The sequence below is a fragment of the Syngnathus typhle genome, linkage group LG2 (genome assembly GCF_033458585.1).
Source record: "Syngnathus typhle isolate RoL2023-S1 ecotype Sweden linkage group LG2, RoL_Styp_1.0, whole genome shotgun sequence".
NCBI classification, from domain to species: Eukaryota; Metazoa; Chordata; class Actinopteri; order Syngnathiformes; family Syngnathidae; genus Syngnathus; species Syngnathus typhle.
The window spans coordinates 22,911,575-22,939,182 of record NC_083739.1 but is presented as its reverse complement, the minus strand read 5'-3'; the positions used below and the strand labels follow the sequence as shown (position 1 = coordinate 22,939,182).

General features: G+C 41.3%; 2 protein-coding genes across 2 annotated transcripts; one reads left to right on the top strand and one right to left on the bottom strand.

Moving 5' to 3' along the window:
* The first annotated feature begins 1,424 nt into the window (after positions 1–1,424).
* Positions 1,425–25,754, top strand: creb3l1 (cAMP responsive element binding protein 3-like 1). The gene is made up of 13 exons (XM_061272927.1): positions 1,425–1,786; positions 10,436–10,568; positions 11,200–11,286; positions 15,033–15,181; positions 15,259–15,340; positions 15,421–15,617; positions 15,743–15,889; positions 16,126–16,184; positions 17,838–17,906; positions 23,273–23,375; positions 23,473–23,620; positions 23,863–24,025; positions 24,098–25,754. The coding sequence occupies exons 1-13, from the start codon at positions 1,679–1,681 to the stop codon at positions 24,132–24,134; spliced, it is 1,482 nt and encodes a 493-aa protein (XP_061128911.1). The 5' UTR covers positions 1,425–1,678; the 3' UTR covers positions 24,135–25,754.
* harbi1 (harbinger transposase derived 1) lies at positions 25,289–27,602 on the bottom strand. Its single transcript, XM_061272928.1, has 6 exons — positions 27,537–27,602; positions 27,019–27,184; positions 26,734–26,936; positions 26,375–26,667; positions 26,120–26,295; positions 25,289–26,042 (listed from the first exon to the last, which is right to left on the bottom strand). The coding sequence occupies exons 2-6, from the start codon at positions 27,181–27,183 to the stop codon at positions 25,842–25,844; spliced, it is 1,038 nt and encodes a 345-aa protein (XP_061128912.1). The 5' UTR covers position 27,184; positions 27,537–27,602; the 3' UTR covers positions 25,289–25,841.
* Between the last annotated feature and the right edge of the window lie 6 nt (positions 27,603–27,608).

Sequence of the window (27,608 nt, the reverse complement as noted above, 5' to 3'; positions counted from 1 at the left end):
TGTGCTTGCCCCCCTCCACCTAATAACTGGTTGGGCGACCCTCAGCGGCAACAAATCAAAGCAAACATTTTCTATAGCTGGCATTGTGTCTTTCACATCTCCGTGGAAATGTTTTGGCCCGCTTTAATTTAGCATCACTGGAGGGGTTTTGCACATGAAAGCCCTTTTTAAGGTGAATCTGATTCAAATTCAGACATTTGACACTCCAAAACCGACTTTTTTTTCTCTCTCTCAAGAGCTGAGGTCCACTGTGACTCACGTACCAGCAAGGTAGGAAAGTAGGGTACTGTTATGCATTGGGATTATTAAAGACGAGTTAGACCTTTTCTGGTTGAAGTTGGACTCAAAATAAACTTTTAAACCCTCGAGCAGTTTTTAAAAGTCAAGTCAATTTGATTTATATAGCCCTTAATCACAAACATGTCTCAAAGAACTTCAGATGGCTACAGTTGACAATTCTTCTTGACATCCCAGGAGGGCAAGGAAAAACTCAAAAACCCAAACTGCATAGGGAAAAATGAGAAACCTTGAGAAGTGACCGCAGATGGGAGGACCCCCTTCCAGGAGCGCCAGGCTGCAACGGATGCAGAGTGGGCAACATTTAATGCTTAATGTGATATGAAACACTGTTAAACTAAGTTGTTCTCAACATGTTTCTTGCTTTTACAACACAACGTGTGATTGTTCGCCCCAATATTAAGATGTTTACATCTACATTACTTTTACAAGAGTGCTGTACTCCTTTAGATGAGTTTTCTTTTATGCCTGTTGGAGTCAGTTAAAGGTCTTTTTTTGCCCTGTTTCACCTGAGGAAAAGAAGCTGCCTAATAAATACTTAGGCCTTGGTGTTGAGCTCCTTCGGCCACACCCTACACACCTGATGTGCTTGTATGTAATAAGCATTCACAGTATGTAAAACGTGCATAGAAATGACGAGGTGGTGAAAATAATTGTGCACACAGTGTGAATATGTTTCTCAGTTTGCATTGGCTTTTTCGCTCAGTCAACTCTTGCTTTGCCCCTAGTTACCATGGTAACGAAATCCATGCTGCCGACACCGTCTGTATGTGTATCTAACTTACTGCATGTGACAGAGCCACCCATTTGGGAGCTTAAGATCAGGGGATGCTTTGAGAATAATTGTCAATTTCTGTCTATGTGAAGCCCTTTGAGACTGCTTGTGATTTGGGGCTATACAAATAAACTTGACTTGACTTGACTTGACTTGATTCAAAAACAGGCTAATTTTAGCAGGACAAGAAATAGGGTGTATAAAGTATGCTATAGTTCTTGTTCCTTATGATATTTCATGATGAAAGTATGTCACAACTTGAATACACTAATATGTTCTTTCATTGTATAGTTTTGTCTGGGTATGTGCGCCGCATCACGCCCCGTGGGCGGGGCTTGCTGCATATTCATCAGAACGTGGGAGACACAGTGCTGCGCTTGGAGGACAAGGACGGAGTTTGGTTCTCTCGCAGCTGAATGGAGGCTGATGGTCGTGCCCGCACAGATGTCAACTGTCGCCACCGCCGTCGAGCGCGTCACTCGCAAGTCCAGAAACTGACTCGCGTCCTCCGCGGACACCGATAATGCAGCTGTACTCATGAGAGATGTTCGAAAGTTTTTTTTTAAATGAATTAGTTCCCCACGAGCGCGGCCATACGCTACCGTGATGGAGTCTATCTTAGACACTTTGACGGCCGATAAATTCTACCCACCCGGAGGGACCAACCTTTTGGACCTGGAAGAACTCAACGACGGAGATTTTCTCACTAATGTGGTGAGTCACACACGCCGCTCACTTGTTGCGTGACCCCGACACAACGAGCTGCGCTTACAGTCTGCCGGTAGCCGCCTTTAATTTAATAAACGCATCTCCGCTGGATGTTCCACCCGGACCCGGACCTTGGGTCACAGATCCTGATTGACATCCGGTGCTGTTGCCTTTTCACCTTGCGTGTGCATGTGAGCGTGCGTGCGTCTGCATGTGCATCATGACTAGTTAAGTAATATTCACACACACACACACACACACACACACACACACACACGCACACACGCACACACGCACACACGCACACGCACACACGCACGCACGCAGTTATATTTATATATAGCATATAGTTACATGAGAAATAATCAAGAAGTAGACTGCATACTTTGCAGAACTTTCCTCCTCATCATGTTTATTGTCAACACAACTTTTTTTTCTCCACTATACCTCTAATAAAGAACAGCTTCTGCTTGATTTTAGTTAGCTGTCATTGTGTTTCAATCATAGAATCCGTTGCTAGGCCGAAAGCAGTGTTGATCACGCAAATAAGTATTTGTCATTTAAACACCAAACAAGTCTAATATTTGTGATTGTCAGTATCAACCGCAGATTGGGGAGGGGAAATACACTCTTTACACACCACATCACAGGATAATCAATCTTTAATAGTCATCCAATAATCAGACCTTCAATAACTTGGATCAGAAAGAGAGAATGGGTCTCGAAATCTGATTATTCGTATGTGTGCACCTTGCATCAGTTACTCAGTGACATTATCTTTCTGCAAAACCATGACACAGTTGCTTTTCTATAGAAATGTATATGATTGATTAATTCAGTTGTTTTTTTTTCAAAAACAATTTCATGGCATATATACAGATAAATGACTGAATGAAATCCACATTATATTATTATATACTAATATTATCTTATTTTGTTGGTGTGCCTTAGCTCTAGACACGTTGATATAATTAGTCCTCCATAATTTCCACTTTTTTTGCAGTGGCTTTTTTAGTCACAGTGCGTCAGTGTCACCGGCTTTCATCCTGACTGGAGGTGGAACGGGGTCAATCAATCGCCAGTCAATCATAAGATGGTTAAAGAGTCCCACTCCCTTTCACAAAAACACACACTCTAGAGTTTTAAATGCACTGAATGTTCATGTGCAAAGACATGTGATCACAGTAATCTCTTGCAATGAGGCAACAGTCTTCCACTGTCCTTCATTCAAAAATAATAGCAGCACCCAGTATCTGCTTCCCCTGTGAGATAATACACCTAATCACAGCTGATGCTCTACAATGTGACATTGAGTATGTTATCATGCTCATTATATTGTAATAGTAAAGAAGCGAGAGTGGCATTTGACAATATGCACATTCTAGCCAACAGATGGCGTTTTGTGTGATTCAGCAAAAATGGCAAGTTTCATGTGAGCCAAAGCATTATTGTTTATCATTAAATATTTCTTACATTTCTGGACACAAATGTTGTCTTTGGTGGTTGAATGTTATGTTTGCGTCATAGGTCACTTGCCTTAATTCCGTTTGATCAACATGGGTTCAGTTCCCAACCAGTTACAATGTGAGTGTGAAAGTTCATCTGTCACTGATTGAGGGTTGCGGTCCGTCTTTCGCCCCAAGTCAGCTGGGTTAGGTTTCAGCCCACCGAGGTCCTGATCGCAAGCAGTGATGTAGAAAATGCATGGATGGAAGGCTATATGTCGTGTATGATTAATTGCTCACTTCTTAAAGAAGCTCAGCAACAGCACAAATTTCGGTGTAAAGCGGTTGAATACATTTGTTCAGCACTCTGCACTGATGCTTATGTATATACATCAGTAGCAAATGGCCCAAACCTGACATCTAAAATTTTCAGTTTGCAGTTTCCTGTCATATTTCTTCTCTGGTTTTTATACTGTGTCACTGGCGTCAAATCCAAATCCAAAGCCCGATCCGGCCCTCCACATTATTTTATGTGGCCACCTAAATGGGCCTCGTGTTTCTTGCTAAAATCTCTGCCCAAATTGCTAATTGTCTTTACTTATAATCATGTTGAAATATTGCAGTTTTTTGTTACCAAATTATCATTATTCATTGACTTCATTGCCCAAAACGTTTTTATGGTTTCAACTTGAAACAAAACTTTCAAGCATAACAGCCCTCTGAAGGGACTCATAACTGCAATGTGACCAAATGAATTGTCACCCCTAGCTTTGCTGTGTTCGAGTGTGATTTCTCCCTTTTTCTATTTACTTTTTTTTCTGCGCTACACCCCATTCAAACCCTGCACTCCAGCTGTAGAAAGACACACCCATCTTATTTGCATGCTCACTTCGGATTGGCCATGCAGCTGCTAGAAGGAATGCGAGCAGACATGCATGTGCGTGTGTGCGTGAGAGAGAGAGAATGTGTGTGCGTGCGCGCGTGCTTGCTTGCGTGTCGGACAGTGTCCCGTTTTCCTGAGAACTATACTATAGTTGACTTATATCGTCACATTAACTCGATTGAAACTAAATGGAGCCAAACCAAATCACTGTAGTCTCCTGAAATCCAAGGAAGCACAGCCTTGTCTCTTCGACTCTATGGCACAATAGCGGTTTCATTTTAAACGGTCACAATATTATCATCATATGCAACAAAGTCCACCAAATAAGGCTCACTATTTATGAGCCCATATGTGACGTCACACAAAGCATGATTCCCCTTCAGATCAATGTCAGCTAAGGCTGATGTCTCAAAAAAATGTATGTGGTGAGCGGTGGGCACCTTGGACTGGTGGGCGGCGCGTCACAGCATAGCGTTTCAAATTGAAAAATGTTTTATTCGAGAGCAGCGTCACCATGACGTCAGACAAGCGCCTCCAATAGGAAAGAAACTGGCAGAGTCATCGAGTGCTATTTTGGGGGGCTTATTTACATCTAGCGGTATCTAGTGCCTTTCTTTTTAACTTTGGTTGCTAACTGGCATAACGGGCCAAGATACCATACTATAATAGTATGGTTTCTTGTGTTCCCACGGGGATCAGTGCTTGCAGATGTCTTATTTTGGGGAAAAAATACCCCACAGAAATAATTAGCCTGCTTTCATGGAGGACTACAAAAATCTAAGAATATTTACTGATGACAGGCTAAAATTCTGAGCATTTGAACAATTTTAAAATTAAAATCTCTAAATGAGTAATTGTTTATCAAAAATAATTATCTATGAATTTGAAAATAAGGCTGACCTTGGAAAGTTTTTTGTTGAACGGGAAGTAACGATGGGTTCTTCTACTATTGCCGGCATATTGGTCATTCTGCGCATATCAAAGTGATCACTACTGAGGGTAACCAATGACCTCCTCATCTCCGCCGATTCTGGATCCCCCTCCCTGCTCATCCTCCTTGATCTCTCAGCAGCCTTTGATACTGTCAACCACCATATACTCCTTAACCGTCTCCACACCAGCATTGGTCTCCATCTCTCCACACTGGACTAGTTAACCTCATACCTCGCTGACAGGACAGAGTACGTCAGCCTGGGTTACTCCAAATCACGTGTGTTGGTGTTCCCATAACATCAAGAATTCATGACAAGATCGCCGTCATTACCCACCTCTGCATCTACAGTAGCGCCCCTCAATACCTCAAAGACCTCCTTACCCCTCACTCATCCACCCGTAAACTCCGGTCACATGGGAAACCGAGCTTTTGGTGCCGCTGCCCCCCACATCTGGGACTCTCTCCCTGCGCACCTACGTCAACCCCAGTCCGTGGACACTTTTAAAAAGGGGCTTAAAACTTTTATGTTTTGAAAGACTTTCCCCGGCTCCTCATAGGTGTTTTCTTTTCGCCTCTGTGCTTTTATGCTTCTATGCCTTTATTCTGGTTTCTTGTGTGTTTTTATTACTAGTCTTATTTCTGTAATAATTTATTATTATAATATTTGTTCTGATCAAAAGTGTGATACTTGAACACGCAAGTCCTAATTGGATCAATATTTTTAGTGTCCACGAAACATTGCATTGGATCGTCGAAACTCTGCCCAAATTAAAAAAATGTCCATGCGAACGTAGCCATTCTGTCCGAGTGATTTCCTTTCATGCTTGGAAGAAAATCTGGGTTGACAATCAGCAACTGACAAACATGCCAACACAGACTCCCTAATTGTGACATAGAGCCACCTCAAGATGGCGCTGCTTTCAGACGCCAATAAAGGTTTGTATCACATATCTTACAAGGTTTGAACAATGGTTAGCCACTGCCACATAGTAACAAGAGAAGCTAAAAGTTAGTAGAGGTTCATCTACTTCATTTTGGATTTGAGACTTTTGTCTTCTTTGCATTTTCCAGCCGCCTGGAGGCCCTGTGGTGGAGTGCTGCCCCCACAGGTCAGGATGTATACTACAAAATACATTTGCTTTGGAGGAGGAGATCACTATTATGTGCAGTGTGTTGTTGTGGTTTGTCAAAGTTTAGGTTATGCTTGCTTTGCTACTCTCTAGGTGGCTTTTGTATTATGGTGCAACAGGGCTACTCTTGTCACCTGTGGGGTGCAAGAATTTTGAATTGATTTTAACAAACTACTTAATTCAAGCTGGTGTTAGTCTGGCAGTTGGTGCAACGTAAAGACAGTTTGTGACAAAACCTTGTGAATTATAGGCTTAACCACACTCGTTGCATTCATAATTATAGCTAAGCAGACGCATAATCAGCTCTTCCTAGCAGCGCCGTTTCTTCCTCGCTAATGACACACAAGCATGAGTGTAAGCTGTAAGAGTCAAAGCATTTCCCAGCATGGAGCTCTGTGTGAAGTAAATGAAAGGTCCAATCTGACGACATGTTGTTCTCGCAACATCTGTTTGCCCTGATGTTAGAATTAACCTCTCCGTTTGTATTTGTATGGTTCTTGTGGTTGACATAACAGACACAGAGAAATCACTCTGGATCACAGAGACATATTTGGAACTTCCCAAAATTATAATGATCACGTTGGACTGTTATGCAAAACAGACTGAGGTTTGCAATACGACAAAGCAAAGACACATAGGAGACGTTTAAACTTTCGATGTCTGTCAAGACTTGGACATGAGTCTTCTTCTCAGGTTGATGAGGGGATGACAATGAACCGTGAAATGCCGCACTATGTTTCTCGTGCTAAACTTAGTTATAGTGTACGGCGCCGCTATGAGTGATTTATGACCCTTTCTTTCTTTCAATAGATACTGTAGGTATGTATATGATTACATACCCTATTTTCTGTTCCTCTCACACAGTGCAGGGTTTTCCCTGCATTTAAATGAGCAGTAGATCGTGTGAGAGAAGACTTGAAATGTTGTTCATGGCAGCAGAGCGGGGTGAGTCTTTCCTAAATCATGGGCGGGCAAATTTAGGCTACTTTTACTAGCATTGGGAACTACTAGATGTTTCGTGCTGCTCTCATCCAGAATTGTCCACCATCTGTACTTCATCTTCTGTTCATTCCATCTGGAAGTCCCGGGTGCAAGTGAACAGAAAAGGAGACAATCTTACTCATCATGATATTGCAATAAGTTGACTTCCTGGTTCCTCATTGCAATCTACTGTGAAAAAGAAAAAACCTTTTGGGGTAATCCCCTAGAGCAGGGGTGGCCAACCCGTGGCTCGCGAGCAGCATGCGGCTCTTTGCCTGGTTTCATTTGGCTCTTTTATGTTCATATCAACATTTGGATTTGTGGGGTTTTTTTTGTGCGTGTTGCTTTGTTTGAGTTCAATATGGTATTTCCGTCAAACGCGCATGCGCATGAGGTGAAATCCCGCAAAGGAGGAGGGGCAAACCCATTCGAGGAAACAAATAGTCTCAATTTCGCTCTCAAAATGGCAGGGAGAAAATACACAGCTAAACGAAAATATGAAGATGAACACAGGACGTTTTTAACAGAGTGGGAAAGTTTCTATTTTTTTGTTGAACGCAATGGCAAGCCATTCTGCCTGATATGTCAGACGTCATCAGCGCATTTCAAAGCTTCAAATCTTCAGCGCCACTTCAGCTCACTTCATGCTAAAAGTTGCCCACTTTGAAAAGTCAGGCAGAAAAACAGATTCAGTTTTTCAAAAAAATTACAAAGCACTCAGAGACTGTCATGCTTGCATCGTATCAACTGGCTTGGAACATTGCACGGGCTAAAATGCCCTACAATGAATGGAAGTTCGTTAGAAAATGCCTTGGTGACATTGTTGAAATCTCGTCTCCTGAAAATGACAAACTAAAAGGAATGGTATCAGACATCCAACAAAAAGAATAGCTTCGAGTAGCAACAACGGAATACAAGCCAGATTTGAAGAGGATTGTTCAAGGCAAGGAATGCCAGAAGTCGCACTAAGCAACATGCATGTTAAGTGAAAAAACGCCATTGTAAATGATTGTTTTTATTAGTGGACTTTGTTAAACTGAGAGTTTGTCTGTGAGACAGTGCACACAATGTTCATTGTTGAAATGACTGGCCTGTGGTCTTAGTACTGTAGGAGTCAATTTCTGTCATTATCATGTTGGTGTGTGACATGATAATGTCACACAATAAATTTGGCTGAGCAGAAGTGTGTGTGTGTGCGCGCGGTAGTGAGTGAGTGAGTGAGTGAGTGAGTGAGTGAGTGAGTGAGTGAGTGAGTGAGTGAGTGAGTGAGTGAGTGAGTGAGTGAGTGAGTGAGTGAGTGAGTGAGTGAGTGAGTGAGTGAGTGAGTGAGTGAGTGAGTGAGTGAGTGAGTGAGGGGCGGTGATGTTCATGTGTGCTCATGTGCATGATGTGGCTCTTTGCGGTAACAGTAAAAAATGTGGCTCTTAGTCTCTGACTGCCCTAGAGAGTCTTATGAAAAATACAATATCCAAAGTACAATATCCATCCATCCATCCATCCATCCATCCATCCATCCATCCATCCATCCATCCATCCATCCATCCATCCATCCATCCATCCATCCATCCATCCATCCATCCATCCATCCATCCATCCATCCATCCATCCATCCATCCATCCATCCATCCATCCATCCATCCATCCATCCATCCATCCATCCATCCATCCATCGGTTCAGGGTGTACCCCGCCTACTGCCCGATGACTGCTGGGATAGGCTCCAGCGCGGCCGCGGTGGGGACAAGTGGTACAGATAATGGATGGATGTTCTTATTCCATGTGATTTCCCTAATATCATTGCCTGAATCCCAGACCTCCACTGCAAAGACAAGCCAACGCAATACATGATGGTATTTTGAGATTAAAACCACATGGCAGGCTTCTACACAGTTCCTACGCACTTAAATCGATTACATTTAATGTATTGCTATTTAAATTGGATGGATGGATGCCGACCCTGGAATGGACCTGCAGAGCTACTTTGTTTTTACGAGCTATCCATTTGAGCAGAGTGAGACCATAGTTCATATTCAAATAACAATAATTCATATAACTTCTTCAATTCGTGTTTGTGAAGTGATTTAACGTGCAACTCAACAACAATTACTTTTTGCACATGAGCTCACGCTTGTTTCCTGGCATTAAACGTTGAACTTGGCCTTCCTACATCACTCACATCAACATGAAGTCCGAGCACCGCACTGTCCCCAGGCTTCCAGAACATCTCAGCTCAGTGACTCATCTGAGTTCAGGATCAACATGTGTCGTACATAATGACATCAGCGCAGTGGAGGTGACAATTGGGTCACCCACGGCAGTTTGGACTTTTCTAAATGTCTTCAAATCCATTCTTGTTCATGCACAACGAGTAACGGAAGAATGAAACGTTTTGAAAAATGTTTGATTTAATATGAATAAATGTCAATGATCTCGGATCTTTTCAGGTAAACTATCAAGTTCAATGGAAGCAACATGTAAGATCATACTTAAGGTCAACTCACAAAAAGCAAATTGGATTTTGCTTCTAAATCAAAGCTGGATGACAAGTACACAATTTACATCTTCTGGCATTGCATCAAAACTGCCGTAAAATATCTCCAACTGTAGATAGGACACAGACTGTCAAATTCCTGAAAAAAAAAAGTTGCTAACCCTCTTGCAAAACAAAGGCCGGACCCAATCTGCGTATATACGTACAGTGTGTAGCGCTGAATTCTAGCAGCTCCAAAACCATCAGTTTTCAGAAAAAAGTGCATATTTATTGAGCAAGCCATTTTCAACACATTAGATTAGTCAGTAAAATGTTTTGCTTGACAGTGCACAAATGACTTAAAGTCTACCTCATAATTATTTCAGGTAGTTTCCTGTTTGACTTCTGAACCAGATGGCTACTGTTCAAGTCCGGCTGTGGACAATAAATAAAAATAATGGCAACTATTTTTTGGGTAATATGCTCCCTGACCACAGTCAATGGTCACTTGAGCGAGGCCCTGAACCCTCAGACTGAGCTCAAGATGTGTAGCGCCGTTTGTGCCCCTTTTTCATTCTGACATCTCTCTTTGCATACCTGCATGTGAGTGATTGTGTTCTCCGTGTGACGTGCAAAAAATATAGATAGATACAATGAGTGTAAACTCAAACTTTTGAGGAATTACAACTAGTTTGATCAATCATAAGAAAAACCTGTTTCTGAAGAAAGACCACCATGAAATAATGATTAAGAATAATCTTATTTTCTTAATATTTCCCTTCTTGAATCCATTTGTAACTTTTTGTGTTGCAGCCTTTCTCAGGTGACCAGATGGACGACTTCAGCAGTGAATTATTCAGCAGTTTCTTTGAAGACCACTTGTTAGAGCGCCCCCTTCTGGCAGACAGAAATTCTTTCCTCCACATGGACATAGACAGCAGTCCAGGTGAGGATCACCTTTAACTTAACTCACGAAACCTTTTTGATACTGCTGTAATGCAAAAAGGGCAAACGCCTACCTCCACAATATGAATGATGCTTTCAATGACCTTTCACTTGCTGCTGAAGATGTGCTTTCATGTGGTTGAAACCCGAGAAACACTTTACAGCCCCAATAATATTTTTTTCAATGGTCTTTTCATTTCCTTGGCTTCTTGTACATTGGTAGGTTGCTTGACCTCTCAGCCAACATCTGCACAGTTAGTAACCCCAAACCCTCGATTGGGTTGCATTTCGAAGCCATCTTGGCATTGAGACCAACAGTATCGAGTTCCCCCCCCAACAAAAAATGTTCAGCTCACTGCCTTCCTCTCTCAGAGAGGTCAAATTCCAAAAGTGTATATTAGCTTTGGCTTCCAAAAATCTGGACTTTTAACAGGTGAAAGTGTCAATCAATTGCCCACTGCAAAGTGACCCCTCCTTCAATTGGCATTACCTTTAAAGCAAAAACACAATGCCATTTTTACCTTTCAATTACTAATACTATGCTAATGCATGTTAAGTATGAACAAAGTATGAATTCAATTTGTCAATAAACCAAATGTGCTTATGACCTGCTTCAATTTGTGGCTTCATAGACATACAAGTAGAACACAGCTACTCTTTGAGTGAAGACTCTGCCCCCCAGAGCCCCGCCCTGTCTGTCAAGATGGACCAAGACTCTGGTGGGTGTCTCATCTTTTTCATGACTTGTTCTTGTCAACTTCTTTGACTCATGAAGAATAGAAAATCGAGGTAGTGGCTGCCTTGTTTGCTGCAACGTCTCCTGTCTATTTGTACAACACACTTACACACACAATATGTATGCGAGAAAGTGCAAAAAAGTCCTTTTCCTCCTTCCTCCACTTGGTCTGGTTTTGCATCTCTGTCCAATTGTCTGTATGCTCCTCTGTTCTCCGTTTATCCTGGGTATCCTTCAGTCTGTGCAGTGTTCCCACCGAGTAAGCCCTGCCCACCTATTGCGCACGCATGCGCTCGCGGGCGCACACACACACACGCACACACGCACACACACACACGCACACAGACACACGCACACACACTCCAGCATATGGTTTTGAGTGCGGTGTAGCTAAAGCCAGAAGAAAAATCTCTCTCGCTCAGCCTCTCTCTCTCTCTCTCTCTCGCTCGCCCACTCAGTCACTCACTCTGCCTGCCTTGCACCCCCGACAGTGGTACTACTAAAATATTTTAAAAATATATAATAATTGAGAATTTATTCCAACAACGAATCGGATGGATTGTCCAAGACTGGTGTCATATTAATTAATGAAATCCAGTGACATCCACAGCAAGTATTCGTAGAATCCCGAAGCTGTCTGCCCATGAATCACTTTTTATGTATAAACTAGTGGTGTCAGTTTAACATGTTATCAACTCGATTAATCCGACGCCCTTTTGGCCAAATAAAAATTCTCACTCTTTTCACGTACAGTATGAAAACTATAACACCTCATGGATCTTGCGAGACCGGAAATGAACATCAAGCACGCCACACAAGTTGCTAAAGTAATGTCACAGATAAATTTTTTTTTTTTTTTTACAATTCATAAAATGTGCGATTCACTATCAGTTAACAATACAAAAAATATGAATAATCGAGATTAAATATTTTCATATATAGTGTACAATATAATGTACATACAGTACATTCAATAGAATAAAATATAAATACAAAGAATAGAACACAAATATCCCATGGACAAATATACGTAATTTGAAATATTTCATCATACAAATGTTTTTCAGGGAATGCTCTCTGTTGTTGGCCACACTACATTGAAATGTAGTGTCATATAAAGATAGACTACAAATATATACTTACTGACTCGCAGTCGGAACGGCATAGCCAGGTGGTAGCATGGCTGTCTCCCAATACATACCGTAATTTTCGGACTATAAGTCGCACCGGAGTATAAATCGCACCAGCCATAAAATGCCCAAAAAAGTTAAAAAAAACCCCATATATATGTATATAAGTCGCTTCTGAGTATAAGTCGCCCCCCCCACCCAAACTATGAAAAAAAAACGCGACCTATAGTCCGAAAATTACGGTATATGTTCTGTACTCCTCATTAGTTTCTCCATGTCCAAGCTCGTGTGGAGAGAAACGGGGCAACAACTACTGAACTTCAATCTAGACTCTAGATTGTAGTTCAGTAGTTGTTGCCCTCTATATTCTAGAGTCTGTATGCTTCTCCAGAAAGAAAGCTATCAGAATAATCAACAGAGTTGGTTTTAGGGACTATTCACATACATTGTTTTTACAGTCAAGGATATTGAAAATTATAGACGAAACAATAGCAAACAGCACAAATCATGGTCAATGCAAAAACTATACAATTGCCAGGAAACATTTAAAACTTAATTTACTCAAAGGGGGGGAAAGATGTAATTAACAAAAAAAAAAAGCAAAATCGAGACCTACAACAAGTTTTAGAGTATCTTAATGTGGGGTGACCCAATGGAAACACGCAATGTCCATGACTCTTGAGTGATCGAGGGAGAAGGACGTTTAACCACGTAGTACTTGCTTTTCTTTTCTTAAGCAGAAGAATCATCTTTATTTGTCTTGAACACACACATACATGAAATCTGACATCTGCATTTGACCCACCCCGGTAGTGGACACAACAAACACAATGTGAGTGGTACATGGGGGTATAAGAAAGTGGAACAAGTGATTTTATTTTTGACTGAGGGAATTTGGGAAAGTGGTGGGATTGACAAAGAACAGCTTGTTTGGACTCCTTTTCAAATATGTCCAATTAGTTGTGTTTATTTTAATGTTGTTTTAAAAAGTGGTATAGGTAAAGAAGACAAATAAGTTTTCATCTTTCAGGTTGAAAATAAATACCTAAAAAAGATATTGAGATCTATCTGTGTCCATGAGGTGATTTTAGCTACTGCAGGTTCAGCACTCTTAGTATTATGAGCTCACATGTGGAGACTCATGTTTGCGTCCTGTTTTTTTGTGTGCACCATTTGACTCACTCTGATTTATTAAGGTCCTTGTTGCGTTTTACTGCTGCTGCCTCCTGCCATGCTGCACCAACTATTGTTTTATTACAGCTACTTTCTTGCTGAGATCACAGCGCTCTCTGTTCACCTGCTGGGATGGCAGTCTACAGCTTTTTAGTTTTAACCAAGAGTGTTCAGAAAAACTGACAGTGTGATTTGATGTAAATATCTAATTCTATTTAAGTGGCATTCATCACCATGAACTGTGATTCGATTAAAATCTAATACCTGTAGTGTTACTTCTACAAGTAGTTGCTTTTTCTTCTCATTAAAGAACACATAGTGGTGTAGGCTTCCAGTTAAGATCATAGCTTAACGATGCTCAGCACACATGTAGGTCGTGCCTCATTTGGACCCAAACCTTAACAGTACAGTTATGGGTGGTAGTCTCTGAGTTAACCAAACTATATTTACAACCTATTTATTCTTGTCTGTAATAGTTCATGTAAAGACTGGTAATACATAATACATATTTATTTAAAGCATACCCAGTTGACCTGCCTTAGTGTCAAAATCAAGCAATACTATCAAAATGCACTTGAACACACTAGCTGTGTTGACAAGTGAAGTGTCTATGTGCGCATTCCAGATTTCATAGTCAACATTGTAATTACACTTCGGTATGATTCATACAATGCCTTTAATTCAAAATCTTAAGTATTCCCCCCCCAAAACAATAATAAATATACATATATAAATATAAATATAATATAAAACACTATATATATATATATATATATATATATATATATATATATATATATATATATATATATATATATATATATATATATATATATATATATATATATATATATATATATAGTCGACACACTCACCATTCATATAATGCTCCATGGTTGCACAATTGAGCGTTTATCCCACTGCAGTCTATAATAACAAGTCTTGTCGGGAAGATTTTTTGATTTATGACCTCTGTGTTCCTCCTCACTGACAAAGGAACACATAATTGCTTTCGCCCTCGTTTGATAAAAAAAAAGTCTATAAGTGGAGCTATTGCTTGCAAGAAGTAACAGCCTAAAGATTCATATGTCCAGGGAAGGATGGTACCAGAGATAGATTTTATCTAATGTCCAATTTATTTATTTTTCTTTCCTTCTTTCCTTCTTTCTTTCTTTCTTTCTTTCTTTCTTTCTTTCTTTCTTTCTTTCTTTCTTTCTTTCTTTCTTTCTTTCTTTCTTTCTTTCTTTCTTTCTTTCTTTCTTTCTTTCTTTCTTTCTTTCTTTCTTTCTTTCTTTCTTTCTTTCTTTCTTTCTTTCTTTCTTTCTTTCTTTCTTTCTTTCTTTCTTTCTTTCTTTCTTTCTTTCTTTCTTTCTTTCTTTCTTTCTTTCTTTCTTTCTTTCTTTCTTTCTTTCTTTCTTTCTTTCAGAATTTGAATGGAGCTTTAGTCAGGACCTATCGAGCATCCTAGTGAAACAGGAGGAGCCGGATGTGGCTCAAAGGTCAGATCCCATGGAAGGCCCGTCTCTTATCCTAAGCCCCGCCCCTGCGCGGAGAGGGTCGCTATGGAGACACACAGTGAGCATCCCACAAATCAGAGACATGTCATGTTTTCTGGTTGACGTGTGAAGGACTGTGTTTGGTTTGGTGTTCAGGTGCGCCCTCCAGATGATGTTAAGCCTGTGGCTATTAAAGATGAGCCCAGAGAGATGGGACAGTACCTCTGTCTGCCCACCGGTACACACAGGATACACAATTTGCCCTCTATTTGTCAGCGCACAATCTTCACAGGAGGTCCTCACCTTGCTTCTTCCCAGATGATGCCCTGCAGCTTCCACCCACGCCGCCCAGCAGCAACCACGGCGACAGTGACGGCTCCCTACCACCGTCCTCCCCGCACCTCGCTCTGCCTCCATCTTCTCCGCAGCCACAACAGAGGCCAACGGGCCGAGGCTCCGGTTCCTCCTCCTCGTCCACAGCCATCTCGTCTTCACCTCTACTAACTGCGCCACACGTCAGTAGCCATCTCTTATCCTTTCTCTCCTTTCCATTCTTTCCTCCATCCTTTGATGCTTGCTGCTCACCGATCAAAATCTTCCTTTAATGCTCTCACTATCGGCCATTATTGTTGTTTTGCAGAAACTGCAGGGTACTGGTCCCCTTTTGCTGACAGACGAAGAGAAGCGGACCCTCGTTGCTGAGGGATACCCTGTACCCAACAAACTTCCTCTCACCAAGAGTGAAGAGAAGGCTCTGAAGAGAGTTAGACGCAAGATTAAAAATAAGGTAACTTTGTTCAAAACATACAGTACTTTTATTTTTTTTATTTTTTTATTTTTTTTATTTTGCTCACCAAAATTGTGTTTGGTCTAATGTAAGAATGCAGTATAGTCAAAAGTTATTTTCTAAAGGCTGCTTTTATTATAAACCTCAATTTAAATAATTTAATTTTGTGACTAAATATTCTGTCAATCAATGAAATAAAAATAATAAAATGTCTTCGTTGTGGGGAAAAAACACAGATCTCAGCTCAGGAGAGTCGGCGAAAGAAGAAAGAGTATGTGGAATGTCTGGAGAAAAAGTAAGTTTCCATTTTTCGAGCCAGTTCCTCTCTTCAGTTATCTCTATTATTCTAACAATACAGCAGTGCATGATCTGTTGTATCAGTCCGGTTAAATCACAATTCACCTAACAAATCCCAGCTCCCACTTGTGTCGAAGAGTTCAGCCATCCACGCGCCAGCAATTCGAAAGATGAGGGGGGGTGAAATCCAGCTGTTTGTAATTTGAAAGTTTTCCCAGCTCAGTGTGCAACCACCGCCACAGGTCAGACTCATCAAAAAAGCAGAGCATGGTTTCTTTAGATTTGTTTTTGTCTCAGGTTCTATAGTCGCCGTGTACGCTGAAAGATTATTGGATGAGCCCTTAGGAAGCAAACAGCGGGCGGCTGGCGAGAGGGAGCACACTCAGATTGAGATGCATTCAGAGCAAACAGCAGGATTATCGGCGCTTTCATTTGGGATGAGATCAGGGAGGTGACATCACTTAACATGTTTCTCTGGGAAATTGAGAATTACTGTTACAAGTGAATAAGCTGCTTCAGTTTTTGTTCCCTTGCTACTTTGCGTTTCGGTTCTTTTCTTTGCTCGCGTGTGTGCATGAGTGCGGGTGTGCGCATGTGCGTGTTCGGAGAGCCAGTGCACGCTCCCCTCTCATTAATATCCAAACGCAACCTTTGTTCGAAAGCAATCAGTAGCTCGAACTTGAACTGTTTCCATCTGGACTGTCGCGACGCACTGGATCACCAGAAAACTAGGAGGATGACGATGAAACGTCAGCAAATATGTTGAAGTTTTTTATTGAAGTGTGTTTTCAGGTTACGCTTACTAGAATCTTGCGTTGCATTGTAGCCAAAGGTCAATCCTGGTAGATTAGTGCACCTTTTTTAAATTGTTGTTGTTCCTGTGCAAAGCCAAGATAAGTTGCTTTGGGTGGGAGAGCTACATCATCATGGTCTTAAAAAGAAGAGAGAAACAGAAAATGACGACGAAGTGGAAAACAAAGAAGTACAAGATGAAAGGAAGCACAAGCAATGGGGAGTCATGGGGACAAACCTTGGCATTACCCAACACACACAGGCTAAGGCCTGCGCCCCAAGGGAAACTGCTCAGAAGATGTAAGTAGAACATGAACAGGGTCTTCAAGAATCCTGTGGGGAACTCTGAGCCTGATGGCCACACAGCGCAGGAAGAGATCTCACTGGTTGGCTGATGATCTTAGAACATACATTTGTAGCTCTGTTCAACTGGGACGGTATGGTCAGAGACATTTCAAAACCAAGAAACACATGAAAAGGAGAGAACATTCTCAATAAAGGTGTGATAAAATGCCTTTATGCTGTTTTAATTGACATCAAATGTCCTTAATTTCCCTAAAACATACATTTGTAGCTCTGTTCAACACGGTATGGACAGACATTTTAAAACCAACAAACACATGAAAAGGAGAGAACATTCTCAATAAAGGCGTGATAAAATGCCTTTATGATGTTTTAATTCACATCAAATGTCCTTAATTTCCCTAAAACGTAACCGAGTAACAATCACCCTCTTCAACCACCTCTTCTGCACTGATGATGATATGAGTGTGTGTGCGTGTACACATTTCTTTGTATTAATTGTACTTTTCATTCATTTGCGATTAATGGGGAGTTTCCTTTTCCCTTTGATGCCCAGGGTGGAGAACTACACATCGGAAAATAGTGACCTGTGGAGAAAAGTGGACAACCTGGAGACAGCCAACAGGTGAGGCTCGCTGCACACGGTCAACTAAAAATAAGTTTCTAAGTTCTTTGCACTTCTACCTACACAAAAAAAACCTGTTGTTTTGATATATTGATTTGTTAAATTGCTCATCAAACTTTTGAAATGAAATGAAACAAAACAAAACGGATACAAATTGACACATGATGCAAAAAAACGTCCCCGTGCTCCAGTGAAATGCTATTGTGTCTCCTATTTGGTGCACATTAAACATTCCTTTTGAATAACGGATAGCACGTTAGTAGTGTCCGCCTTTTCCCTCTGTTGTCCTTTTTTTGTTCTCTTGTTTCACCGACGTGTTTCACACAGGTCGATTCATAGCCTTTTGATGAAAGACAGCGCCGATTAGCACATTATGGGCTCTTCGTCTGTGGAGCGTCAAAACTGTTTTTCTGCTGATTTGCGTGCCGCCGCGAGTCTCAATGTGCTCGTTTGTGAATTTGGTTCAACCGTCTGTGCTATGCTGATGCTGAGCATTTCAGCATACTTGGGTACTTTCCTTTGACATGCACCTGGCACACGACAATTTGCTGGCTGAAAGAATACTAAACTTTACAGCTGCTGAAACCGCATCTAGTGCTGGTTGTGTCACATGTTTTTTGTGAAGACAGATTTTGAGCTCCGCTGAGCTGTGTGGTGGATGTAATCATATCCAACCTTCTGAATCATTGCTGAAATCAGCTCATTGAATGCATTGGTAATATTATTGTTAATATTATTAATATTATCATGTATATGTCATATATCATATGTTTGAATCGCTGATTGTGTAGAACAGGGGTGTCAAACTCTTTTTTTTTTTCGCGGGCTGCATTATATTCATAGCTTCTTTCGGAGGGCCATTATGACTGTCAACCCAAATAAATGTATGAGCACCTCATATTATATACAGTAAACGCGACAAAACGAACTGACAAATAACTCGTTTTCAAATCAGACGAGTAAAAACTGGTCAAATATTTGAAAAAAAAAAAAGATATTACCGTTTTTTTCCGTGTATAGTGCGCAAAATTTAACTAATTTATTGTCCTAAAATCTGGGGTGCTTTCTTCTCTGCTGTTCACTTCAAACACGCTCCATGCGACCGCAATGCTCTCGTATCAGACGCTTGCTCGATCACCTGCTCGTTTGCTGTCTGTCACAATGTACCCTACACAAATCCGAAACATTTGTTGCGGCTCCGAGTCACGACCAGGGGCAAGTTTTGGTTTCCAAGGGTGTTTTTATTCCTCTTCAACGTCTCTCCCATACAGAGCCGCCTTTTTCACGTCCGCACGGAGCGCGGTGGTGCGTTTACGGGCAGTCGGAGAAATCAACGCCAACAAAAAAAATTACATCCAGCCTAGTTAAGACCATACCAAAGACTATAAAAATGGGACCCATTGCCTCCCTGCGTGTGTGACGATCATTGGGACTTAAAAAAAAAAAAATTTTTAAAAATTCATAGAAATTGGGTGCGTATTATACATGGGTACAGGCTTTTTTCCAGCATCAGCATGCCATTTTTAGGGTGCGTATTATACATGGGGGCGCACTATACACGGAAAAAAACGGTAAAAGTGAAGACAATTTGCAATTCTAGTAATGACACAAATTTGATGCAGAATTTGTCTTAGCGGGCCACATAAAATGATGTGGCGGCCCGTATCTGGCCCCCGGGCCTTGGGTTTGACACCTGTGGTGTAGGAGTACACTCGCCTGACTTGTGTGCGAGCAACTTTGGATCGATTGCCGCTCAGTAGTGGTGTGCGTCTGAGTGTGGCTGGTTGTTTGTCTCTATATCTGCCCCGCGACTGGCTAGCGACCAGTTCAAGGTGTATTCTGACTTTTTCCCCGACGTTGGAGCTGGGATAGGCTCCAGCACCCCCCACGACACTGAACAGGATAAGCGGTGTTAAAAATGGATGGCTATATGTTTTCAAAATCATCCTGATTGCCACAGAATAGCTATAGAGTGGGCAATACGTGCCCACCGGGGGGAAGGCCTTCTCCAAGTGCACTCAAGTGTTCTCCCTGCAGGCAACTACCATATTGGCCCGAATATAAGACGACCCTGATTATAAGACGACCCACTCTTTTTCAAGACTCAAGTTTGAAAAAAGACTTTTCAAACACCAGATTTAATTTTTATACAGAAAATAATTACAGTACATCTGAAACAAATGATTATAACAATATAGTCGAGAGAAAAGGCATGTTATTTTGCCTCATTCAAATTATGCAAAAACTGTCTATCACATCTTAATATCTGAACATTTAAATATGTGAACTAAAGTGCAATCACATTTGTAAAGCAATGGCTTCTGGTTTTTGAAATGTAAATAAACCAATCTACTGTGATAAAACAACAAAATTGCAATAACTGCATTAACCATCAAAGTGAAGTCTAACTGTAACTGTAGTCTTGAAACAAATCAGAAAAAGGTATAGCATTGCAATAAAATAATGGAAAATGCGACCGCTACTTTTATTTTTCGTGACAGGGGTTCGCTTTGGCCTGGGGAGTTAAGTTCAGCATTCACTTTGAAGATATCTGGCGCAGTCTAGCGTTGTGAATGGGTACAATGTCTAGACCCCGAATGTAAGATGACCCCCACTTTTTCAGTCTTATTTCAATGCTAAAAACACCGTATTATATTCAGGCCAATACGGTACATATCGTCTACTCATGGAGGTCTGCTTGCAGTTCTTTATAAATGCACTATCTACCTGTTCCAGGTCTCAAGCATATCCGCATAATCTTCCGTCATGTCAAAAACTCGGTGTGCCCCTCGAGCCTGGCATTTAAAGGAATGCGAGGAGCTGCTTTTATTTGCGGCGAAACAAATTGGCTGTGTTCACGTCGCGGACAGGACATTTTAATATTTGTGCCACACAGCATCGACTGGCACGGTTCTGCAAAACTTAGTCTAGCTCACTCCTACGCAGAGTTACATCTCATGCCAGAATTGCACTGGACATGAAAATAGAACCCTACCAGTTTAACAGGGGAAAGCCATTTAACTTCTTTAAATTGTGAGATTTCAATTCGTGACAAAGAAAAAACTGGCACGTGTGTGCTTACTGCTCTGTGGCGCATTAGAGATGATTCCAACAACACAACACCACACACAAAAAGACATGTCCACCCATAATCGTGAAGATCCTCCCACAAAGCAGAATTCTGGCAAATACAGCACTGTTGAAAGATACTAAGAAGGGAAAAAAATAGGAGAAAAAGAAATGGAATAAGATAGGCTCAGTGTTTAGTTTACATTGCTATATACGTACTATATATAAAGATGAGTTGGCTCATGCACACTGAGCCAATCTGAAACAATGTTGCCAGAGGGCAGCCATCTTGGGACAAAGCTGATCTATCACTCAGAACATTACAGTCAATACATAGAGCACAGACTTTAAATGACTGTAGATTGCTCAGCTAAACTGATTTTCATACGGATTCATATTCGACAAATATGAATCCTACTCCAGTGTGGCCCAATTATCAATTTGTGTGGGTTCAGTTTTTCAAAGAGGACCGGGCCAGGTCATAAACAGATATACAAAGTCATACTTATGTTCTCTGTAGTGGTAATTATACATGCGGACAACAAATGTAATGATTAAAAAAAGACTCAATGCATGCTTGGATTATCAGAATCCAGTTTGATGTTGGACAGGAGAAAAAACAACAAAACAAAACAATGATTATGTTTCAATGTCTGATCTGCAGTACACTGTATACTGTGTCTTGGAGATAATCCTGGGTGGAGAGAAGTGCCGGTGCTGGTGGAGGACTGGGGTGGGGGGGGGGTCTGTCTGTCTGTTGAAGTCTGTAATTAAAGTTTTCATCGTGGAACGCCCATCCTTCACACACCCCCCTGCCCCCCCCCCCCCCCCCACACACAGCCTCTCATAAACAATCACTCTGTAGAATATGGTTGCGTTGGCGCAAATGTGAGTCAACACAGCAAGTTTAAAAACAAGTTTGTTCATATTAAATATGTCGTGCTCAAGTCAAGAAAAAGACCCAGTACATGATGGGCCTAACTTGCCCTTCATATTTCATCCCTCAGTTTTTATACGAGCTGTATATTTACAGCAGCCATTCATCATCGGCGCTTGACATCAAAGTGTGCGTGCTGTGTGTTTTTTCTGACACAAGGGAGTGACAAAGGCTGAACGGCTGACTGATGGTCTGCCTGACACTGTGCCAGTTGACTGCTTAGAATTCATTGGGTTCACTTGGCTGCTTTTTGAGTCAGTGACTGATGTATGATCAACAGCTCGTGTCTCCCCTCAGTGTTCACATTGTGCCATTGCAACGCATACCATCAGAGCCCTGCTCTCCAGGTCACACAAAAAGTATGTTCTTTTATTTCTTTGCATTGGTCCACATCTAACAGCCAATATTATTGATTCTGCATTAAATCAATGTGCATTTGTTTCTTCGGGTGCAAGTTTTGCGAAAGTTGGGTTAATACTTTGTGCAATGACATGCACACATTCGCATGTTCACTAAGATTAACAAAAATCAGATGACTGGACAATTTCCCTTGTTCATTATGTTAATTACGCTAGCGTTAAAAATTAGCAGTGATTTTTCAAACTAAGCAGATCAAGTCTGTTATAAAAATCAGTTCCTTTCGTCTTAGGTCGAGCCTTCCCTTGGCGATTTAAAGAGGGTTACACATGCCTTTTTTCTACCTGACTTGCTGATTGTATCGTTTTTTTCCATGTATAATGCGCAAAATTTAACTAATTTATTGTCCTAAAATCTGGGGTGCATGGGTACAAAAAAAAAAAAAAAATTTTTTTTTTTTTTTTTAAATCCGGATATCATACGGCGGACGCCATTACAGATGCACTTTCTTCTCTGCTGTTCACTTCAAACACACTCCATACAAACACAATGCTCTCGTATCAGACGCTTGCTAGATCACCTGCTCGTTTGCTGTCTGTCACAATGTACCCTACACAAATCCGAAACATTTCTTCGCTATCGAGTATGCTAGCGCATGCGCAGTGATACTGACCGGCAGAATAACATCCGGTTGTTCCCAAAGATGCTCTTTTTTCTGAAATAATTTTACGTTCACGGACTTGAGTAGGAGTCAGAATTTGGGTGCGTATTATACATGGGTACAGGCGTTTTTCCAGCATCAACATGCCATTTTTAGGGTGCGTATTATACATGGGGGCGCATTATACATGGAAAAAAACGGTAATGCTTTCGTCACAAATGCAACATCCCAATCTTTTTTTTCCAGATTAGATTTAGATTTCTTTCAACCTTCCCTCAATGCTGCCCCCCCCCCCCTTTGTATGACGGATACATCAATTTGATCATGTTTGTGTGTCTGCAGAACACTTCTCCAGCAACTCCAAAAACTCCAATCGCTTATTTCAGGGAAAGTTGTCCCGCGTGCTTGTAAAATGGCCTCAACTCAAACAGGGACGTGCCTCATGGTAAGTGTGGCGGCTTGCCTTGTATTCTTCTCTCGTCGATTTGGAATGCACATAAATTACATAAATGGCCAAACATTGTCTTGTTGTCTCTGTGCAGATGATGGCATTGTGCTTTGTCCTGGTGTTGGGCTCCTTTTCTCCTTGCCTCTCCCCCCTCTCCTTGGTCACTCACGCCTCTTCTTCCCCCGTGCATACTTCTTCTCCTCCCTCCCCCCAGTCAGAAGACCTGTACACCACCACTCAGGGTATGTTGCTTCTGTCAAGTGGTACTATCAAGAATTGTGGGTTGATAAGTAAGAGACTTGTGCAGGACTTTAATCGCTAAAGACTAAGCATCCTTTAGCACAATATTTAAACGGTCTGCACAGTTAGGAAAGATTTTATTAGATTAATACAGTGGAATTTTTAAGGTTGAGATGATACAATTTGTATTTTTTAACAATCTAATGACAATCAAGTGACAACAAGCTGTGTGTTTGTGTTGCAGTCCGCTCTCGCAGCCTTCTCTTCTTCGACGAAGGCTCTCCACTGGAGGAAACCCCTACAACGTTATTAGTGGAGAGGCTGCGGTCACAAAAACACATCCAGACAAGCCGCCACACAGCTGATGTCCACAAAAAACAGACAAAGGCGCCCGAGTCGGACCACAGGTGTGATTATATCACTCTAAAGTGCTAAACATTGACCACCATTGACCATGACATCTACTTTGTCCTCCTCAGAGAAACTAAACCAAATGACAGTTCAGGATTCTTCTGACAGCTTAAACCGCCCTCCCGTCGCCAACTGGACCTCCCTCAAGTTTCACGGTGGCCCCCCTCCTAGCCACCATGGCACATATTATATACAGAATATACATACACATACTGTAGGTCTCTCATTGTCACGTGGAATTATTGACCTCATAGAGCGCACTCCTACACATTGACCTCCAGCGCTGATTTCTACTTCACCCCGTGCACTGTACTGGTGTCTTTAGTGTTGCTGCTAATGTTTCAAAGCAAACAAGACTCGTGTCCTCCTACACAGGAAGCCTTTCAAGTGCCTTCCACTTGGCCTTAAAGTATGATAGACTCAAGAGTGCAAATTTAACACTCACAAATTGAATGTCTTTATCAGTTTGACACCTCACATCAATTCATTTATGTCTCTGAAAGGTCGGTTGTGAGGTCAAACTGCATTTCTACTTAACCAGAATTCACCCATTCACTTTACAACCCCCCCACAAATTTCTCATCTGTATTTTCCTATGGAAGAGTTCTAAGAGGAGGGCAGGAAACATGACAAAGTATTTTTATGAAATTAAAAATTGTGTGTATATAATATATATATAGTTGCAGCATCAAAAATGAGCATATTTAAATTATGCAACAAAAATATTAAATGTACTATTTTAAAGTTTAGTTTATACATTATTGCCTCGTTTTATTTTCTAAATAATGTTTTAAAAAGTATAAAAATTACTATTGCTTCATAATATATTCCAAGCATAAAAAAGAGCATTTATTTTATGCGACAAAAAAAGGAAAGATGTGTTGACCATTGGGATTGTGTAAAGATTTAGATCATGTGTAAGTTTGTTTATTGCTCCGTGGCCATCCACCTTGGGGTTTGTGTCTTTTAGCTGTAATTATGTTTTATGTTTCACTGTCGTTCATCAAAAATAACCTTTTTTTCCCCCTTCAAATGCAAGCAACTGTGAAATCAGGGCAAAAGTAAACTTTGATTGACTCCACTTTACCACACACTGGGTTTAAAACATGTTGGCAATAAAGTAAAATGCTTGTGTGTGCGTATTTATTGCTGTTTTTAGAAAGTGTGTACATATCAAATTCCATTCCCAGATGTGAAAGACCACTACTATCTTCAAAAGAACTTAAAAAGATCTTGTTCTATTCATGTGAAAAATTCAGTGCAGTCTTGAGATGCCTTTAATTGACAATTGGAATAATCTGTCTCTGTATCCATCCGTTGTATTTAGTGTGATCTACCCACAAAATGCTATTTTGTCATGCTTGTAATGTCAACGTCAATGCATTTGTGTACATAAATGATGTGCCATTGTGAATGCGGGCCTAATTAGTGGATTGCAGTGTCATTGCCTGTGGAAATGCATTACAAAGTCTTTTAATGGGAGGGGATGGATGGATGGATGGCTGGAGGGAGGATTTGGTCACTTTTTCCAAACCTGGACAACAAGGAAACTAAATTGTTTGGGAAAGCTGGGTCACAAATACTTGAGGAAGTAAATCAAGTAATGTTCACAGAAGATTCTTGTTGTTTTTGTACAGCGTGTTGCATGTTCCTTTATATATGCCTGATATATTAGTGTAGTCAGTAGATTAGAAACCAGCAAAATATTAAAAATCTGCATCAGCATCACTGTCTCTTGACTCTCTTGGTTTCAATACAACTGTGTGATCTCGGCTTGTTCTTGAGCAAAGCCCTGCAGAGTTCAGGGACACATTAGCTGAAGTGTTTCAGGATGAGCTGTTTGCGAAGCTTCTCAGCCTGATCGTCACGGTCCTCGGGCCTCTGCTCCAGGGTTTCGGGTTGCTCCGGCGGGTCCGTCCTTTCCAGAGTCCAGGCGTCTAAACCTGACTGCAGGGAGGCGTTGTGGAGAACGCAACAAGCTAACACGATGGATGCACTCCTTTCTGGTGAGTACTGTGCAGAGCAGTGATGACGACAGTGGTTTAGTATGTGAACTGTTCTTTTTCTTAGCGCAGTTAGAAGTGAAATACCTGCAAATACCCTTTGGTTCCATCCAAACATCTGAATCTAGTCTGGATGGCTCGAAACGTTCTATCCACAATCTCATGCGTGGCCGTGTGAGCGAGATTGTATCCAAACTCTGCAGGGGATTCAGGGCAATCCACCGGGGTCAGCAACCACTTCCTTAGAGGATAACGGCTGTCACCTAATAATCAGAAGACGTTTGACTTTTTCACCAGCAATGAACTAAATTTGTAGTTGTTACCTAGCCAAACAGTTCTCACCCAGAAAATAGCCCTCAATTTCTTGCAGTTCTTTAAAAAGGGCAGATTTTTCCAGAACATCGACGCCTTTGAGCCCACCGGGCCAGTGAGTTTCTGCGCTGAGTAGTAGGCCTCGGGCATCACAAACAAGCTGACACCCAATGGAGTGAAAGCCTTTCTTGTTAACATAGGATGAGTCTTCGCTGTTCGGAGCCTTGATGGCGACCTGAACGCAGTCCAGTACTCCAAGAATGCCCGTTAATCCTGCCACCTTCTGGAACTCCTGGGAGGTCTGCTCTCGGATCACGGCCTCTCTGCACAAGAAACCATTCTTCATCGATATCGCGCTCGCAAGATAAACATCTTGATTATTTATTTACCTTTTCAACGTGATGAACTGAGGAGCTTTCTCAACCAGAGCTTTGGTCACATTGGAAACACATCTGGACATGGATGCTTGGCTGATTCCAATCGTATCTCCCATTGATGTCTGAAAAGAGCCCGACGTGTAGAACCCCAACGCGGCCAGCACCTGGACCTCAGGACTGATGGCTCTGGATCTCTGTGTGCGTCTACAGAGGGACTGGTACACAAAAATAGCACAAAATATTCAGGTAGATCTGAGATAGAGCTGACAGTTAACCCTTGAAAGCGTGAGAGTTTACCTCTCTGAGTAACTCTACCAAGTACAGGATGAATTCTCTGGGGAAGCCAAACTGTGAGACGAGGAATTCGTCTGACACAGAGCCCACGTCAAAGCGGTCCAAGGTTTTGTGACCACGGCCGTGCAACAGTAAATCACAGTCCAAAATGGCTATTGAGATCGCCATGCTGTGTGTGATAAATAACAACAAATTACTGCACGTGACTACAACTATCGTACTAATAGTACTAATTAACGTTTTTCTTTGAACGCCAAGCATTGTTTGGTTTGGCTGTTTATATAAATCTATATAATCCACATAAATAAATGTTATCTAAACACACCTTTGTTGGATGAAATGCTAACATTAGTGTTTATGCGAATCAATTGAAACCAACGTGCTAAATCCCCATGCTACATTTCTAAGTCATATGTGTAAACAAGCTCATTACAAGCCTACGATAAATAAATACAATGTCTGAAATAATGAAACGCAATGCACATAAACAACAAAACTACATTTAAAAAAAATCGGTTTACCGTCCGTCTCAGCCAACTAAGTCTAAGGACAAAAAAGTGCCTTACCACACTACTTCTTAGATTCGTCAAAAA